Source organism: Penicillium coprophilum (assembly GCF_028826855.1).
Source record: "Penicillium coprophilum strain IBT 35676 chromosome Unknown utg000004l_segment0_segment0, whole genome shotgun sequence".
Taxonomy (NCBI): domain Eukaryota; kingdom Fungi; phylum Ascomycota; class Eurotiomycetes; order Eurotiales; family Aspergillaceae; genus Penicillium; species Penicillium coprophilum.
In genome coordinates, this window is record NW_026622723.1 from 7627697 (window position 1) to 7644564 (window position 16868).

A 16868-nucleotide genomic window follows, 5' to 3' on the forward strand; every position below is an offset into this window, starting at 1 on the left:
TTGTTGCCGTCTGATCCAAATTCATTGGACTTTTCACTCAATTTTGTCGTTGTTCCTCGACCGACAAGTTAAATTGGTATGTGAAAAGCGCCTTTGTCCCCGTAGAGAGAGATCAGAGAAATGAGCCCATTGCTAAGTCGCCTGGCCCCCTTCAATAGGTACCTTTGTGCACTATATTTCTGGAACCCAAAAAAGCTCATAATCAGCCAAAGACAACCTCACGATATCATCTCGGGTCAAGGAATTTGTCTTGGTACTATACCCATTGAAAGAGTACAAAATACTTGTCACATTGGTTGTCTGGGTCTGTTATGTAGACGGTCAATTTGTGGCATTCCGACCCCATATATCATCTAAGCGCCATGTCAAACCCCCAAGGATCTGGATCTGGATCTGGCTCCCATTCTGGCATAGGCCCACGCTACTATGTCGGACCCTTCGGTCGTATGTTACCCATCATAGATCGCCCATCCTCGGAGCAGCACTCGGAGCTTCCAGCTAATTTACAAGAATCTGGGGACCTCCCATACCAGCTTCCACCCCCGGCCAGTTTACAGTTTGGATCTGATCCCTTTTCACGGCAAGACAGTCCTCAGGGAAAGGACAGTGGATCACATCATCAAAAGCCAGAGCATCTTCCCTCCGTGAGTCAAATACTCACTCCGACGCCGGGCACCGATTCACCACCATACTCTCGACCATTTGCAAATTCACCCAACATAGGGCGTCGTGAATCTACATACCCACCTCACCATCACGATCCGACCTTCCAGCTTTCGCCGACCTCTCTAAATGATAGAACCCGTTCCGAGTCTCTTCCGCAACAGCACACTGGCCTGCCTTCATTGTCCCAAGTGACTTTACATGGACATCGAGGTATAAGAAACCACACACCGACAAGAAGTGACCCATCAGCGGCATCCTACCCGCACGGCCAGCTACCCTTTCATACCACGTCTTCACATGATCAAGTACCTAGTGCGGAACTACCATCGCCGGAAAGTTTAAGCCGGTTACAAAACAAGCCCCTCCGGCCTCATGTGGTAGATGAACGGGTCATCGACGGGGAACTCTGCTTTGTATATGCAGACGGATCGTTTTGCCCTAAATTCATCGACGGCACACCCGTCAACGCAAATTGGGGCATAACAAAGGCTGGTAGGCCAAGAAAGCGCCTTGGACTTGCCTGTTTGACCTGTCGCGAGAAGAAGATCAAGTGTAACCCTAACCCAGCTGCCGAGGCCGTATGTGATCAATGCCGGAAATCTGGACGTGAATGCAGGTTCGAAAGTGCGTAAGTGTGATCGTGATCTCTGCAAAATATGGGTCCACGGACTTATCTTGAACCATTGCTAATCTCCTCAAAGCCCGCGGGGGAATCGTCCTCTCATGAGAGGATCAACAGGCTCATCCGGCAATCCTTACGCCCGCGCCAGTCACGGTGCTTTGGACGGTTCTCCGTCACTTTACGATAGCGTTCGAGCCTCGGACAGTGCGACCTCCCTTCCTGGGACTACCAGCCACTCCCCGATGTCAGAGGCCTCGATGCTCACGCCATCTGGCCAAGAAGCCCCATATGAAACTATGGCCGAGGCGGAGAGGGCTTTAAGATCCCGATCTTACCGATTCCCATCGTCCTTATCCAGTGCGGATGACACCGTCGGACGATCCTCGGCACATATTGAGTCTACTCGTTCGCCCGAGTACTCTGACATTTTGGGGGAACTCAAGGAAAACAACTCAGACGACCCCCTCGCGGCCTCATGGTACCTGGACCCCTACGAAAGCGACCCCGAGGCGGCGATTCACTATACTGAGTGTTACTTTTTGCATGTGAATGACGGTCTGTACCACATGTTCCCTCATGGACAATTTGGCCTGTGGTTGAAGACCGACCACACCAAGTCTGCAGACGACAAGATGCTCCTCTATTCTATGATGGCTCTTGGATCTGTGTTCTCGGACAGATTAGACAAAATGGCAGCCATGAAGCGTTTTTCTCGTATAGCCCGCTTTGCCATTAACAGAAGCCAGCATACCCTCTCTTTGCAACTTGCTCAGAGTCATGTCATAATGAGCCTTTGGTACTACGCTACGGGGTCACTGGTCGGCTCTTGGGACTCGATAGGCGCAGCTGGAAGAGCGGTCTTTGGACTTCGGTACAACGTGGAATCTGGTGGCGTTGTTGTAAATCAAAGCCAGAAGTGTGACTACGGGTTACATCCACAGGCTTTGATTGAGTGCCGACGGCGAACCTTTTGGATTGCCTTTGTACTTGATGTAAGACGCAAAACTCCTGACTGCAGACTGGATCCTAGTTACTGACAAAACACCAGCGCTTCTCGAGCCTCTATTCCGCTTCCTCGACTTTCATCTCCTCAGATGCAGCCCTACTGAGGCTTCCGTGCCGAGAAGAAATCTACGAGACCCAGCAGTATGCGACGGTCCCCTATTTCCAATCATTCCTCAACCACACCCCAGCCTCCACAGGCGATGATCGCTCCACTCTAAGCCCAATGGCCTTTTTAATCGAGATCATGGCTATTTGGGGAGACATCTCCCTGCACATAACCCGATTACCACACATGCCCCCCGAAGCATACAACCGACTCGCCGAAGAATTCCACACAACCATCATCCAAAAATCAAACCAATGGATGACCCGACTTCCCGATTACCTGGCATTCTCACCCGTAAACCTAGAACGGAGCATCCGACAAAGGAAAGCAGACACCTTCGTCTCGACTCATTTGTTCTACCATGCCAGTTTGATGAAACTGTACAGACACGCCCGGTACCAGAGCCTCAGACCAGAGATCCTAGGCCAGTACATCCACCGCGCTCGATACCACGCCGTTGAAATCCTCCGCATCTCTCTTACATTCGACCAATATGCAAAAGAAATCACCCCTTCCCGCAACACAGAAGCTTCCACGTTCCTAGCCCTCCTGAATCCATTCCTCGGTTACGTTATTCTATCAGCCGTGGACGTTCTCAGCTCCGCTGGTCTGGCGTCGCAGTTGAATGAGTGCATCTCTTATATCAGGGGTGCACTAGATACTGTTCACGAGCTCGGCCGATACTGGGATGGCTCTCTGCAGTTAGTCACTGTCCTTCACAGACGACTGGTTCTGATGATCAACTGTCTGAATGAGCGCAGTGTCTTTGCTGATAAATTGGGCTTTGCGCTTGATGGACCCCCGCTTGAAACGAAGGTTCATGCTGGTGCTTTGCATTCTCATCCGCCTGCGGCAATGGGCGAGGATCTTTTTACGGGATTGATGCCCAGAGAGGTACTTTTAAATGCTTTACGGCTCGATGAGACGCTCATCTCTGAGAGGGGGATAGCTTGGATTAGAGATCCATGAGATTTTTCTCTTCCTTTTGGCATCCTCTCATCGAGTTCCAAATTTGGCTTGACGACGTGATTGATCTTTTGGAGATGGTGGATGCCCTTGCAGTGGCGAGGGGGCCTTATCCTCTACCATTCTGTTACGATGAGATGGATGCACTTCAATAATGATGGCGGCTTGGCTGACTGAGGATACTGTTGCCATGTATAAATGGGACTGACCTACATGACTCGACTCATTTACCTATCTTTGAGCAGAGTTTCATAATTTCTACATTTGTACATTATAGTATATAATTTATTTTCTGCCATTTTTGTGTCATTGAGCGCTCTGCTGCTGCTATCTGCTCATGTACTTATATCTATCAAGCTTGGAAGACAATGGTCGGGATAAAGAAAAGGTCATTATGTTATTTGTACAAAATCATCCAGAATGCTATCATGATACCGGAGCTGGAAACTGACCGGAATAAATAAATCTGCCTTCAGCCGGATCCATCAACACAGCATAATGAGTATCGTCATTCACAATTGGGTCAGAGCAAAGCCACCCAAGCACTGTCCCAAGCGTAACCGACACTTCAGACGCACCATCTTCCCATCCGACCTTCGTATTCCGTTTCCACGTCAAATGGACTGACTGTGAACGGGGAACAGCAGCATTCTTAATTTTCCGCTTTTTAAGCTGTTGTTGAAAGAACCCATGATCCTGCACCCTGCGATCCCATTTTTCCTGCATCGACGCTTGCCGCTCTCTACTCTCCTCGATAATCTCAGCCATGCTTTGCATACCATCCGCCACCCGCAGACCCGTATAGCCCCTATCCCTCGCGATAGCCTCATCCATGACCGAACTGGTATCCTCATCGTGGTTGGTCTTGATAAGGAAAGAACTCGACCTGCGCCAAAACGCAGTCTCGTAGTCCTTTTCCATCGCAACAATGCTATTCCCATCACAGAAAATCAGGTACGCAGCCGTCGTACGCAAGCAAGGCACTTCATCCAGGATCTCCTCCAGGGTCGAAGTACTCGAAAGTTTAGTCATTCCTGCCTCCATACTGGGAAGAAGACACTGTCTTAACAACGACGTGATGGATTGTCGCAAACCAAGCAAAACAAGCAGATAGTTAAAATAAAACCCCACATTCCTTCGGGAATCATGCACAGCCCGGAAATTGAGCGAAACGCTCAGATCTTTCCGCACACCCGTGAGAATCCCCACGAACCCAACGTACGTGATGCACGTGGCGAGCACTTTATCCGGCGCGTCGTCGCGCACGAATTCAAGTTGTACGATTAGCGAGCGTAATGGATCCATTCCCCAGTCTAGGGTCCGGAAGTGGACCATTCGTGTCCAGAGTCCGTCGAGCATTCGTACACCGCCACTCGTGCAGCCCATTAATAGATCGAGAACCACGTTCAGACAGATTAGGAGGTAAAGGGGGATTCCGGTTACGCGACTAATGCCGCGGATCTCGGCTGTTTCTTCATCTGTGTAGAGTCTGCGTAGGAATAGACGGGCGAGCCAGTGAATTGGTTTTGTGGGGATGTTTGGGGAGAGGTTGTGGATCACGTCGTCGAATATGCTGGTTACGGAGCGCATTCGGTCTTTGTAGAGATGGGCGAGTGCTGTGTAGCGCTCTTCTGGTGGGTGTGAGAGATTAATTCTGAATACTGGGGGTTGCTGCGCGCTCAGTTCTTTTAAGCGGGTGGTCATTGCTGATGGATTGATCATTGGGGTTGGATCCAGGGCTGGAGAGGATGGGAGGTTGAATTAAGGAGTTGGGTTTGCAGGTCGGTCAGTCTTTGGAGCTGAGGCTTTATAGGAGTTGATGACTTGGAGTATACCGGGGGGGGCTTATCCCGTACTTATGAGTTACACGATACGATGTTCACCGGGTTGTTGCCTTGTGCGCGCGTAGCGTAGATCTAGATCGACACTCGACATCTACCTTATAATGGTTCAATTTGCACTCTGTTAGGCTGATATATGTTGAAGAGGAGGTCTGCGGTCGACGTGGCATAGTTTGCCAAGTGATTCTATGCTGATCATCCGTGCATGCTACATCAGGTACCAACGAGGTATCTTTAGCTTCAGTTGGGTATTTTAGCTGATTGAGTATCAGTAGCCTTATTTTTGGGATTTCCCTTAGACTCCTAATAATCGAGCCCTTGGCATGTATTGGCGGGCTTTCCTCTACTCTTATTGATTGCACCGACAATCGCAAAGTATCGGGGTATCAACCCCGGCTACCCACAGATTTAATGCTTCGGATTGAATCTCATTGGATATACAGGAAGATCGCCACTGCAACTGGCTTGAGAACAATCCAGGCTGAGCTGCAAGATTGTCTTGACGAACATGCTCTATAACTTGCTCAGCCCCATTGAGTGGAGATGGACTATGTACACCGTATTTGTACCTTGTGGGCATCTTCAATGTATCACCCATTGTCGCAATTGGGATCAAAAGAAAACTCCCACGCCTCTATATACTGCATTTAGAATGGGACGTTGTAATGCCAATGCCGATACCAATACTAACAGGTTGTACTAACTTGGCCTTAAGCCAATAGGAGTCGAGTCACGGGCATTCGAGAACAAAGGCATTGTGTTTCTAACGATCTTTCAGATTCTATGGAGTCGGCATAGTTTCAAATAAAAAGGATGAAACTAGACTACTACAAACAATGGCGTTACATACTCCAGTCAATGCTCCACTATAACACATCTAAGGGATTCCAACGGAGATGCGGAAGGTTTCTCCGGAATTTCCAATTCTCTCCACTCGAGCACCTTGTTTCATTGCACTGTCGCATTTCACCCAACCACCCCAAAATGGGGATAGATATATATAAATAACACAAAAGAGTGCGCAGAAATATCTCATGACCTCATTCAACCAATCCTCCGGGCAGGAGTTCCCCGGGGCGCAGGAGTTTCGTGCGACGGTGGAAGATGACGGACTCGACGCTGACTATAGCATGGTCGGCGACTACCCAGAGGGACCCGACTATTACGCCTTGCTGGGTCTTGCACGCAATCCTCCCCCGACAGACGCCGAGATCCGATCCGCCTACCGCAACCTGACCCTTAGCTTCCACCCCGATAAGCAGCCGCCGCATCTCCGCCATGCCGCGGAGAGCCAGTTCAGACATATCCAAGAGGCATATGAGACCCTCATTGATCCAAATAAGCGCATTGTATATGATATATCTGGTGCGGCGGGTGTGCGGCAGGAATGGGGTCAGCTTGGGGCCATGGGAATTGGTGGGGAAGCACAACGACAGGATGTTGGTGTCAAAGCGATGTCGCCGGATCAGTTCCGGCGCTGGTTCTTGAAGACGATGAAGAAACGGGAGCGGAAAGCGGTCGAGAGTCTGGTTTCCAGCAAGGTATGTATTTTCAGTAGTGATTCTTCCACCCATGGGAATTGGTGCGAATCATTGGGCTGCTGCTGACATTAATTGGTCTTACCTTAGGGTGGTATTACCCTGGGCATCAATGCATCGACAATGGTTTCAGTTGACGAGGACGAAGATGTGCAGTTCCATATACCTTCACCGAAAGTGTCCACATATGGTCTTTCGTATAATTTCAAGACGCCGGTGTCATTACCGCAGCTTTGGGGTACGACTGAGAACGAAGCAGAAAACTCGGGCGAGGAAAAAGATTCAGGAGAAGATGTGCAAGAAGAGGAACCAGAGGACATGCAGTTGACTTTCAATGCGGGTATAACTGGAGGTTTGGCTCGCCCGGTCAAGAAAATCGCAGTCGAGTACGAGGATGGGACGGAAGGAGAAGAAAAGGTAGGATGTACTGCAAGTTTGCATCTCGAAATCTCGTTAACCATTTTGCAGTTCCAAATGCCACCCATCCTGGCAGCTCAGAACTTCCAATTTGGGGCCACTGTGACTCCCAATTTTAAAAACCTGGTCGGCACCAAGGGAATCTGGGCTAAACATCCTTTCTCGCTCCTCAAAGATTCCCAAGTCACCCTCAGTGCCCTTCTTCTCCCCGTCCCAACCCTGAAAGCGAACATTGCTCGAGCTTTCCAGCCAATCCCCGGCACCAAGCCATTCCAGGTCAGCGCGACCAGTATACACACGCGGTCCCTGGATGAAACGCTACCTTCTTTCGAGGTTCAAGTTTCGAGGGAAATTGCCAAGAGGAAGATTGGCGTCATTACATGGTCCAGTGGCGTTGTTAACTGGCCCGAATTCTTTCTCAACTGGTTACCAACACTTGGAATGAGTGCCCAGAGTGCCATTGCATCTGCCAACGAGGTCAGTAATCTGCAAATTGGCCTAATCTCGCTCCCCAACCAGGGCCAAGCCGCAATCGATTTCGACGATGACGATGAGGAAGAGTCTGGAGAAATGGAAGAGGACGTCCGTCATCTTCTCAAGAAAAAACGCCAAATTGACCAATCTGCCGAGTCGTGGCAGACATATCTGCAGGCCACTCCTGCCGGAGGAGCTTTCGTTCTGAATTATTCCCGCAACCTCTTCTCTGGAAAACCTGCCGATGATCCCGTCAAGACTGAATGGAGCTCTGAAGGATACTTCCCGATGCCGAGCATGGATCAGGCGCGTGCTGTGCGACTCGAGATCTCAAGCGTTGTTGGGTTAGACATGTCTCTTAATTGGACCATCAAGGGTGTTCGTCGCGTTGGCGAGTACACGCGTGTTGGTCTCGGCGTTGGCATCGCGGACAAGGGTATCATGATGACAGTTTCATGGAGTCGACTTGGCCAACAAATTAACATTCCGATCAATGTTTGCCCGGCTAATGAGTCGACAAGCGGCGCTGCAGCGCTAACTGCTATATTCCCTTGGCTGGCCTACTGTGCGATTGAATTCGGTTATATTCGCCCGCGCGATAGGAAACTCCGTCGACAGGCAGCTGCTCGACGCCACCGTGAGCTCACGAAATTGATCCCTAAGAAACGCGAAGAGAGTCTCCAGGCCATCGAGCTCATGACGGATCAAGTGCAAAGGCGGCAAGCCCGAGAGGAAGCACAAGAAGGTCTGGTCATCTTGAAGGCCGAGTATGGTTATATACCGCCAGTAAACAAGAAACCCAAACATGGGTTCGCGGAGCCGAGGGTGATTGATGTCACTATCCCTGTGGCTGCGCTAGTTAACCGGGGTCAATTGGTGATTCCCGGCAAGACTATCAAGGTAAGTCAGGAAATAGGCCTTCAATTGGCCATTATCTTTAGGAGCGGGATACTAATTTTGATTTGTCTAGTTCCAAATCTTGGGATTCCATGATCCTGCGCCTTTGCTACCCAAACGATTGAAGATCTGGTATAGATTCCAGGGGCGCGATCATTTCGTCGAGGCAGGCGATAAAGAGGACATTGCATGCCCCATGCGTACCCACTTCATATCCAATGAGTGAGTATATCTAGACTCCTCTGAAGGTGAAAAGCCTTTGTTGCCATGTAATTATACCATTTAGTCGTTCATTAGCGACTTGCTATTTCAAGCTCCATTCTTATAGTTTTACTGTCTCTTGTATTTGTAGGTATGGAGGGGTTTCTCAGCTATTGATAAGAGCATTCGAATACCCGAAAGCTTTCTAATAGTAATTAGTATAATAATATCATCATCGTGCCCGAGTGTGAAACGAGCCAGCCTCGTGTAGATTGTTGCTCAACGTCAGAGGTCTTGGCATATTGGGATACGGTAGTCCGTACAAACCAGCCACGCAATTTGTCCAGAAAAGCCAAATGGAGCGTCACTCCATGCTCTCCTCTCATCATCCACGAGTGCACAGCTCTTGAGTTGCTCACTCTTGAAATGTCGACCTCGATTGCTTCGGGACTTTTCAAGTCCCTCCCCAAACCAAAATACACTGGCGAGGAGGAGGAGTTGCCACAGCATGCGCAACCCCGTGGTCCGCGCGTGGTTGGCGCCGACCAGATTGATGAAACACAAGTTGTCTTACGGGTGAGTTGTGAATTATTTTATTGATATATAAGCACAAAATTAACTCATCTTATCTTCCAGAGGACTGGACCCCCGCCCTATGGAAACCGTGCAGGATGGCGACCTCGCGCCCCCGAGGATTTTGGTGACGGCGGCGCGTTCCCTGAGATTCTAGTCGCACAGTACCCCCTCGACATGGGCCGAAAGGGAAAGTCAAAATCAAATGCGCTTGCTCTTCAGGTCGATGCTGAAGGCAAAGTCAAGTACGACGCGATCGCCCGCCGCGGACACGCCGATAACCGCACCGTCCATGCCTCATTCAAGGATTTAATCCCGCTCCGACAGCGGGTGGATATGGGAGAGATATCGCTGGATAAGCCGTCTGAGGAGGAGATTCAGGCTCAGATGGAGAAGACAAAGGCTGCGCTTCAGACTTTGGTCGAAGGAGCTTCGTCGGCGCAGAAACCGAAGAACGTCAAGGGCGGACAAAGAGCAGAGCCAACTTTTGTTCGATACACTCCGGCCAACCAGATGGGCAACACTGGCCGCCAAAATGATCGCATTATGAAGATTGTCGAGAGGCAGCTGGATCCTATGGAGCCGCCCAAGTTTAAGCACAAGAAGATTCCCCGTGGCCCGCCCTCCCCGCCTCCTCCCGTTATGCACTCGCCACCTAGGAAGCTCACTGCGGAGGATCAAGAAGCTTGGAAGATTCCCCCACCTGTGTCGAATTGGAAGAATCCCAAGGGTTACACCGTGCCTTTGGACAAGCGTTTGGCTGCAGATGGTCGCGGACTACAAGATGTCTCAATCAACGATAAATTTGCCCAGTTTGCGGAAGCTTTGTTTACGGCAGATCGGCACGCGCGTGAAGAGGTGCAGCTCCGAGCTCAGATGCAGCAGAAGTTGGCAGAGAAGGAGAAGGCACAGAAGGAGGAGCATCTTCGGATGTTGGCGCAAAAGGCTCGTGAGGACCGTGCTGGCCCCAGCGCTCGCGTGTCTCGAGCTCGTTCCCGTTCCCGAAGTGCCAGCCGCAGTGTCTACTCCTCCAGATCAGCTACCCCCAGTGAAGATGACGAAGCCGCCCGAGACCGCGCAGAGCAGCGCCGCGAGCGACGCCGCGAAGATGAACGACAGCTGCGCCAGTCTCGCATGGGCACGGAGCGTCGCATTCAAGCCATGGCCCGAGAACAGAACCGTGATATCTCCGAGAAGGTCGCGCTTGGTCTGGCCAAGCCTACGCAGAGCTCTGAATCTATGTGGGACTCGCGTTTGTTCAATCAGACCAGTGGCATGCAGTCTGGTTTCAATGAAGATAACCCTTACGACAAGCCGCTGTTCGCCGCGCAGGACGCCATCAACAGCATCTATCGTCCACGTGCCCAAGCTGATGCCGATGACGAAGATGCAGGCGAAGGCGAGATGAGCAGGCTTGAAAAGACCAAGCGATTCGAGGTCCTGGGTCGTGCCAAGGAGGGATTCCGTGGCGCTGCTGAAGCCGAGGTAAGCTTCTTTCTTATGTACATTGAATTTTCGTCGCTAATCACTTATTCTATAGGAGCGCCAAGGTCCTGTCCAATTCGAGAAGGACACTGCTGATCCATTTGGCATTGACAACATGATTGCCGATGTGACTGCGGGCCAGAAGCGTTATGGAATCCAGGAAGCTGAGGGTGATGACCGCAAGTCGAAACGCCCGAGGGTCGACGACGAATAAATCCATTTTTGCTAATTTTTCTTCCATATGTGTTTATGTTCTCTCGTGATCTTTTCACGGGTATCGGAAAAATATCCTCAATGCATTGCGGGCGTTTCTGGCAGTGTGATTCCTACTATCTTATTCACAAAGGGGAATCGAATCGAAGCGAGTCAATCAAGCTTGTTTTTGTGAAATGAGAAATTACATTTCATCTACAGCTACCAATAAAAACCATGTTGATCTAGATTGCTATCTTTCTAATAAATGTGTACATGATTGAGATGACTTTTACACAAGTAGTGATGCAACTTACGTGTCTGAAAGATTGTCTTGGTAACACATAGCTAGATGCATACTGGGCAAGGAGGCTGTCTCAATGGCCCCCTCATGTATTCCGTGGGACCTGTCAATGGCTACTGAGCCCCAAGCTCAGCCATTGACTTTGTCAAACAACATCCACGAGAACTCTCAATTTGATGTGGGCACGGACCTACACATGGACTTCAACAACTTGGTCATGTTGATATCCACGTTGTGTGTAAGTAAGGCACAACCCTCTACACGATCTCAGGTGGGCTACGGAGAGATGGGGGTCGAGGGGTGAAGAGAGAAAGAGAAGAGAAAGAGAAGAAGAAGAGAAGAGGAAGAAAGACGGGGAGAAGCCTTTTATATCCTTACCTCTCACGTACCTTCCCAAAGTGGAAGGGCATCCTTTTGCCTCGCTGCCTCAGGCTCTATTGTAGATAATACCTTGTCTTTTGCCTGACACTGCTATTGTTCTGTCGCATCAATTTCTATGAACATGCAAGTCAGGTACCCTATGTATTCTAGGTGAAATCAAGCTCATCAAGCCACATGTATAATTATGATTCGATTCTAAAGACTGATTATCTCAAGCAGAACACAGAATACATCGGTAGAAACCCTTAAACCCACTCAATTCTTCACCTCCTTCGCATTGGGAGACAGCACACTCTCCAACCATTTGTAAGCCACAGGCAGACTGTCAGGGTATCCCATGTGCACCCTGTTTTCGAAGAGCCGAGTTTCCTTAGGACTGCCATGTCGGAGAGTCACCAGGCAGTCTTCAACCGGTACAACGCCGTCATCCACACCCTAGAAGCAATTAGCTTTGTCTTCTCGCAACTCCCAACGGGAATACTTACGTTGAGCAGAAGCAATCGGCAGTTCTCCTGGTCAAGGATACCAGTCTCCACGAGCGAGAACTTCTTCTGAGCGTTCTTCACAAACTCCGCCTCATTGTCATAGCCATGCTTCTCCGCCATAGCGGAAGTAAGGCTATCGTCATGGTTAGTACCTCACTTAACAAAACACAAACTCAGTCAAAACTCACTTGAATGGATACTCATGATCATTCGCCTTAGCCAACCAATCGGGGTCAAAGACATAGTGCGCACCAGGTCCATGAGCAACACACCCGATAAGACGCTCGCGGTGCGTACAAGACGCCCGAATCGCATGGAAACCACCGGCACTAAGTCCCCAAGCCGCGACCCGCGACATATCAAACTCCGGTCGTCGCTCCATGTAATCAAGCACACTGCTCCAGAGTCTATCACTCGATTCAGGGTCCGCCGGATCCGCAGGCGAGTCCGCCGTACCTGGGATCTCAACGACAACCGTCGCCCAGCCACGATTGATGATCTCGTGGGTGCGCTGACTGTTATCCGGCCTGTAGCCATCGAGTCCGGTCATGAGCAGGACGACAGGGACGGGGTTAGTGGCGCTTGCTTCCTCAGGTAGTCGGATATACATTGGGATTGAGGGGCCGTCGCGGCCGGCGCGGTGCGTGTGGGGAATCACTTCCTCCGTAATGATGGGTTTCCATAGCGAGGCGGCTTTCAGGTACACTTGCTTCTGGCGCTCGAAGGCGGCGCGCTTGATGGATGTCTCTGGGCGTGTTGAGGGGCTTACGTAGGGGAAGCGCGAGATACGGAGGATGACTGCTGCGCGGCGGTAGAAGTCTGCTGCGCGGTCGAGGTGGCCGTTGTTGAAGGCTTTGACAGCTTCGTTCTCTAGGGCTGTTGCTGTTGGGAGGAAGGCTTCGGTGTAGGCGTCTGTGTCTGCGTTGTTGATGTTTTCCTGTTGTTGTTAGTGGGGTAGGTTGGGATGGGATGTGAGAGATGCTTACAGCGATTAGCTTTTGGAAAATAGGCTCAAAGTCCTCCACGGATCCATCGTGGAACGGATAGATGGATTTCGTGGCCTGGTGAATCATCCATGTTAGGTTACTGGGTCATATCTTATTGTTGGGCGAGGGACGTACGCAGAACTTCCATTTTGACTCCCATAGGACCTTGATCGAACCCTGGTGAGGGTAGACAGTGTCGAACTTGTCTCCAAGAATCCAAGGCACCATGTTGAGAGAGTTATTAATGAAGTGAATTGATGGGTTTGATATTGTCTATGTTGTACTGAGAGCCTTTCTTTATTCAACTACAGATTTGAGACATGTCGCACTCTTTTAATTTGCTTTCCATCGCCTATATTCGCTGGTAGCATCTACCACACGCGAAAAAGAAAGGCAGATGATGTCTATTGAGACGAAAACAGTAGGCTGTTGTTGCCACATGCCCTGAATGATACCTGATCGGCACGGATCTGCCGAATGTGACCCTGGCAGGGTATGGGGCTGCCTCGAAGATTGCCGGATGCGGGGGGTGACAGTCGAGGCGGCGGGGAAAGGGATGCATAATGAATTATGAGATGTCTCAGCACGACATGTCTCAATACTCGATCACCCTCTCGGCTTCTCGGCTTCTCGGTTTCTCGGTTTCTGGCCCTTTGGTGTCCGCTTCCTTCTGTAGCCCTAAGTAGTTCGTAGGTCTGAAGTGAACTTGTCGTCAAATGGTAGATGATTGTCATTGAAGTGCATTTCATTCTGATATATAGAAAGCAGCGCAGTACGTGATAGTGAAACAAGAACAACGCATCATTCAAATGGTGATTGCCCTGATCCTATACATGGTTCCCAGGGTCATCTGAAATGATATTGAATACAAAACCAATAACCAACATCTCCGATTCAATATCATACTCCAATTGAAGGTCAATTAGATGTTAGCTCCACCATTGCAAGGCAAAATCTGACCTGCAAGGGGTTAGCAATATTCCTAGGGGGTAACTCAACCATTCCAGTACTCACCATTGATCCATTCTCCACCCGGACTAGCCAAGAATGCCACAATGCGGCCAATATCTGCAGGCACACCACAGCGCCCAAGGGGACTGCCATTGGCAAGTGCCTGCTCGATCTCCTCAATAGAAGAGTTCTGGTCACAGCCAGGCGCATAACGCCACGCGTTGCTCAACCACATATCACTCTTGACACCAGCAGGAGCAATAGCATTAACAGTAGCCCTCTTCTTGCCAAAGTCAGCAGCAAAGCAACGAGTGAATCCCTCCACAGCGCTCTTGCTACCCGCATAAAGCGAGTGGCCCGGAACACCCAGGCCCGCTGCAATGGACGACATCAGCACAACACGTCCGCCGGGCTGGATGTGATCGTAGGCGTTCTTCGCGACGAAGAACTGTGCACGAGTGTTGAGATCAAACACTGCATTGAAGTCGTCCAGTGTCGTCTCGGATAATGGTACGAATTTCTCCGTTCCCGCGTTTGACACGACAATATCCAGCTGTCCGAAGTGTGAGACCACCTGACGGAAGAGTTGCTCGATTTCCTCGACCTTCGTCAGGTCGGCTTGGAATGCGGCGCCGTGGACGCCTTGTGCTTGAATCTCCTGTACCACCCCATCGGCGGTCTTGGAGCTGCTGGCGTAGTTGATTGCTACGCTTGCGCCCTTCTTAGCTAACTCGAGTGCAATGCCGGCTCCGATGCCTCGACCACCGCCGGTCACTAGGGCAACTTTGCCGGCGAGCTCGAGGTTGGAGCTGGGGTTGGGGTTGGGGTTGACCATTTTGGTGATGATGAAGCTCAGGAGTGAATTGTTGTAAATGAGGGGGGTGTGGGATCATGCTGGGGGTGGGAACTGTAGTCTAATATTGACTTTGGTATTATGAATAGTTAGACCAGGCCCCTGGCTGGAATCAGCCAGATGGCTTGGCTTCATCATTCATCCCTGTTGCAGAGGCTGGGCCTTGTTTCCGAATCTGTCGGTAAGGCATTAAAACAGGCCCCCAGCATTAAGCAGGTCCCAAAAGCAGGGTAGCTGCTTGCGCACAATGACTCAATATTGTCTTGGCTGAGCTTTGTACTGCATGCGGAAGGCCATGAGGGTTTGTCTCCACCATCTGTCACATTGGAAGGGTTACATTGTTATCCCGTGCATGGGAAATATGCTGGTCAGATCTGGGGAATGTTACTTCAGGGAAGCCTGGTGGAAGTGAACTTTTGATGTAATCGCACGGTACTCTTTGCAGCTATAATCAGAGCTCAAACTATTCACAGAAATAAAACATTGCTGGACAACCATGTCTCCTGCTGTAAAGAACAACACTGCTGAGCCTAACTTGGACATCAGCTTCCAAGGTCTGTTTTGACCACTCTCATTCATCTGCTTGTACTAACATCAACAGACTACCTCATCCTCTCAAAACTCGTTTTCGACTGGGCAGACAGCTACGATGCAAAGGTACATATTGTTTCCCACCAGGAATTAGGTCGACATCAGTACTGACAGGATTCCAGGACTGGGACCGCCTACGCAGCATCATCGCCCCAACCCTGAAGGTCGATTACACGAAAATCGGACTGAAGAAATGGGACAATATGGCCGCTGACGACTATATGGCTATGGTCAGCCACCCCGGTTTCCTGGGTGACAAGACTATCAAGACCCAACATTTGCTTGGCCAGACATGGTGGGAAAAGGTCTCCGACACTGAGGTTATCGGTCACCACCAGCTGCGTGCGGGTCACCAAGTCTACGAGACTGAGGCCTTGGAGACTGTCAAGTTGCGTGGTCACTCCCATGCTACGAATGAACATTACTACCGTAAGGTCAACGGTATCTGGAAGTTCGCTGGCTTGAAGCCAAATGTGCGCTGGAATGAGTTGCGCTTTGATGAGGTTTTCAAGGGTATTGACTAGGTGCTCTTGGAATGATGAGACTTCGTGGGGAGAATTCGATATAGGTTGATATAGTCTTGAAGTTTATATTACTTGATTTACATTATTTGGGAGACTTGTTGTACCACATGGAGTAGCAAGAATACTGTAGTTTATATCAAGCTATTGCGAGGTCTGACTATCAGCAACAACAGCAAAACCACCTCTCCGAATTCCCAATCCGAGATAGAAAAGTCACAATGATCAAAGCCGTCATATTCGTTGACTGGTAGGTAGACCTTCCCCTCAACCAGTCGGCCCATTTTCCGCACTTACGCTTCCTCCAGAACCACCTTCGGAGCCTGAAGACTGGAAAGCGCAATCCACCAGTGAAGTGAGGTATGAATCATCCGGGTGTTGTTGAGAAATCTTTTGGAAAACATCGATAAGGTCATGAGGTTCGCGATCTTGGCCCCCGTGCTGACCGATGGTGAGGCAATACACCACATCAATGGCAGATGCAGTGGCTTCGAGTATCTGGTCTCTGTCATCTCTTGTGTAGACGTTGTAAGGGATGCAGCTCATCAAGAGATTAGCAATTCGATTTGCTGTGGAGAGCAGCATCCAGATAAAGATATTTTAATCGACAGACGCTGGCAACTGGCGTAGACCATAGAACATGTGCACTTAGAGCATATCTGCTTTGACCAAAAGAGAGACATTGGTAAGTCGCATCGTATTTCTCGTCCAGCCGGCGCAATTCAAGCGCATAGACTCGCAGGCATACCTATTTCACCAACAAAACACTATTCTCCACTTGATACTTGTCACCTGTGCTAACCCGACATTCTG

The 16868-nt window shown here is 50.1% G+C and overlaps 9 protein-coding genes across 9 annotated transcripts; 5 read left to right on the plus strand and 4 right to left on the minus strand.

Moving 5' to 3' along the window:
* Positions 1 to 362: 362 nt before the first annotated feature.
* On the plus strand, positions 363 to 3368 carry N7500_007307 (Zn(II)2Cys6 transcription factor; the record flags this gene model as incomplete). Its single annotated transcript, XM_056678451.1, has 3 exons — positions 363 to 1294; positions 1368 to 2280; positions 2337 to 3368. 3 exons carry the CDS (start codon positions 363 to 365, stop codon positions 3366 to 3368), a joined length of 2877 nt encoding a protein of 958 aa, XP_056533451.1.
* A 423-nt stretch (positions 3369 to 3791) lies between these two features.
* N7500_007308 (uncharacterized protein) lies at positions 3792 to 5069 on the minus strand (the record flags this gene model as incomplete). The annotated part of the gene is made up of 1 exon (XM_056678452.1): positions 3792 to 5069. The coding sequence occupies one exon, from the start codon at positions 5067 to 5069 to the stop codon at positions 3792 to 3794; it is 1278 nt and encodes a 425-aa protein (XP_056533452.1).
* Positions 5070 to 6240: 1171 nt separating this feature from the next.
* On the plus strand, positions 6241 to 8758 carry N7500_007309 (J domain-containing protein; the record flags this gene model as incomplete). The annotated part of the gene is made up of 3 exons (XM_056678453.1): positions 6241 to 6747; positions 6835 to 8535; positions 8606 to 8758. 3 exons carry the CDS (start codon positions 6241 to 6243, stop codon positions 8756 to 8758), a joined length of 2361 nt encoding a protein of 786 aa, XP_056533453.1.
* Positions 8759 to 9159: 401 nt separating this feature from the next.
* N7500_007310 (SKIP/SNW domain-containing protein) lies at positions 9160 to 11005 on the plus strand (the record flags this gene model as incomplete). The annotated part of the gene is made up of 3 exons (XM_056678454.1): positions 9160 to 9309; positions 9370 to 10791; positions 10847 to 11005. 3 exons carry the CDS (start codon positions 9160 to 9162, stop codon positions 11003 to 11005), a joined length of 1731 nt encoding a protein of 576 aa, XP_056533454.1.
* A 358-nt stretch (positions 11006 to 11363) lies between these two features.
* Positions 11364 to 11591, plus strand: N7500_007311 (uncharacterized protein; the record flags this gene model as incomplete). Its single annotated transcript, XM_056678455.1, has 2 exons — positions 11364 to 11525; positions 11559 to 11591. 2 exons carry the CDS (start codon positions 11364 to 11366, stop codon positions 11589 to 11591), a joined length of 195 nt encoding a protein of 64 aa, XP_056533455.1.
* Positions 11592 to 11923: 332 nt separating this feature from the next.
* Positions 11924 to 13367, minus strand: ayg1 (heptaketide hydrolyase ayg1; the record flags this gene model as incomplete). The annotated part of the gene is made up of 5 exons (XM_056678456.1): positions 11924 to 12103; positions 12154 to 12286; positions 12342 to 13090; positions 13140 to 13214; positions 13275 to 13367. The coding sequence occupies 5 exons, from the start codon at positions 13365 to 13367 to the stop codon at positions 11924 to 11926; spliced, it is 1230 nt and encodes a 409-aa protein (XP_056533456.1).
* A 694-nt stretch (positions 13368 to 14061) lies between these two features.
* Positions 14062 to 14925, minus strand: arp2 (hydroxynaphthalene reductase arp2; the record flags this gene model as incomplete). Its single annotated transcript, XM_056678457.1, has 2 exons — positions 14062 to 14099; positions 14154 to 14925. 2 exons carry the CDS (start codon positions 14923 to 14925, stop codon positions 14062 to 14064), a joined length of 810 nt encoding a protein of 269 aa, XP_056533457.1.
* Positions 14926 to 15439: 514 nt separating this feature from the next.
* arp1 (scytalone dehydratase arp1) lies at positions 15440 to 16058 on the plus strand (the record flags this gene model as incomplete). The annotated part of the gene is made up of 3 exons (XM_056678458.1): positions 15440 to 15497; positions 15545 to 15600; positions 15657 to 16058. The coding sequence occupies 3 exons, from the start codon at positions 15440 to 15442 to the stop codon at positions 16056 to 16058; spliced, it is 516 nt and encodes a 171-aa protein (XP_056533458.1).
* Positions 16059 to 16322: 264 nt separating this feature from the next.
* Positions 16323 to 16601, minus strand: N7500_007315 (uncharacterized protein; the record flags this gene model as incomplete). The annotated part of the gene is made up of 1 exon (XM_056678459.1): positions 16323 to 16601. The coding sequence occupies one exon, from the start codon at positions 16599 to 16601 to the stop codon at positions 16323 to 16325; it is 279 nt and encodes a 92-aa protein (XP_056533459.1).
* Between the last annotated feature and the right edge of the window lie 267 nt (positions 16602 to 16868).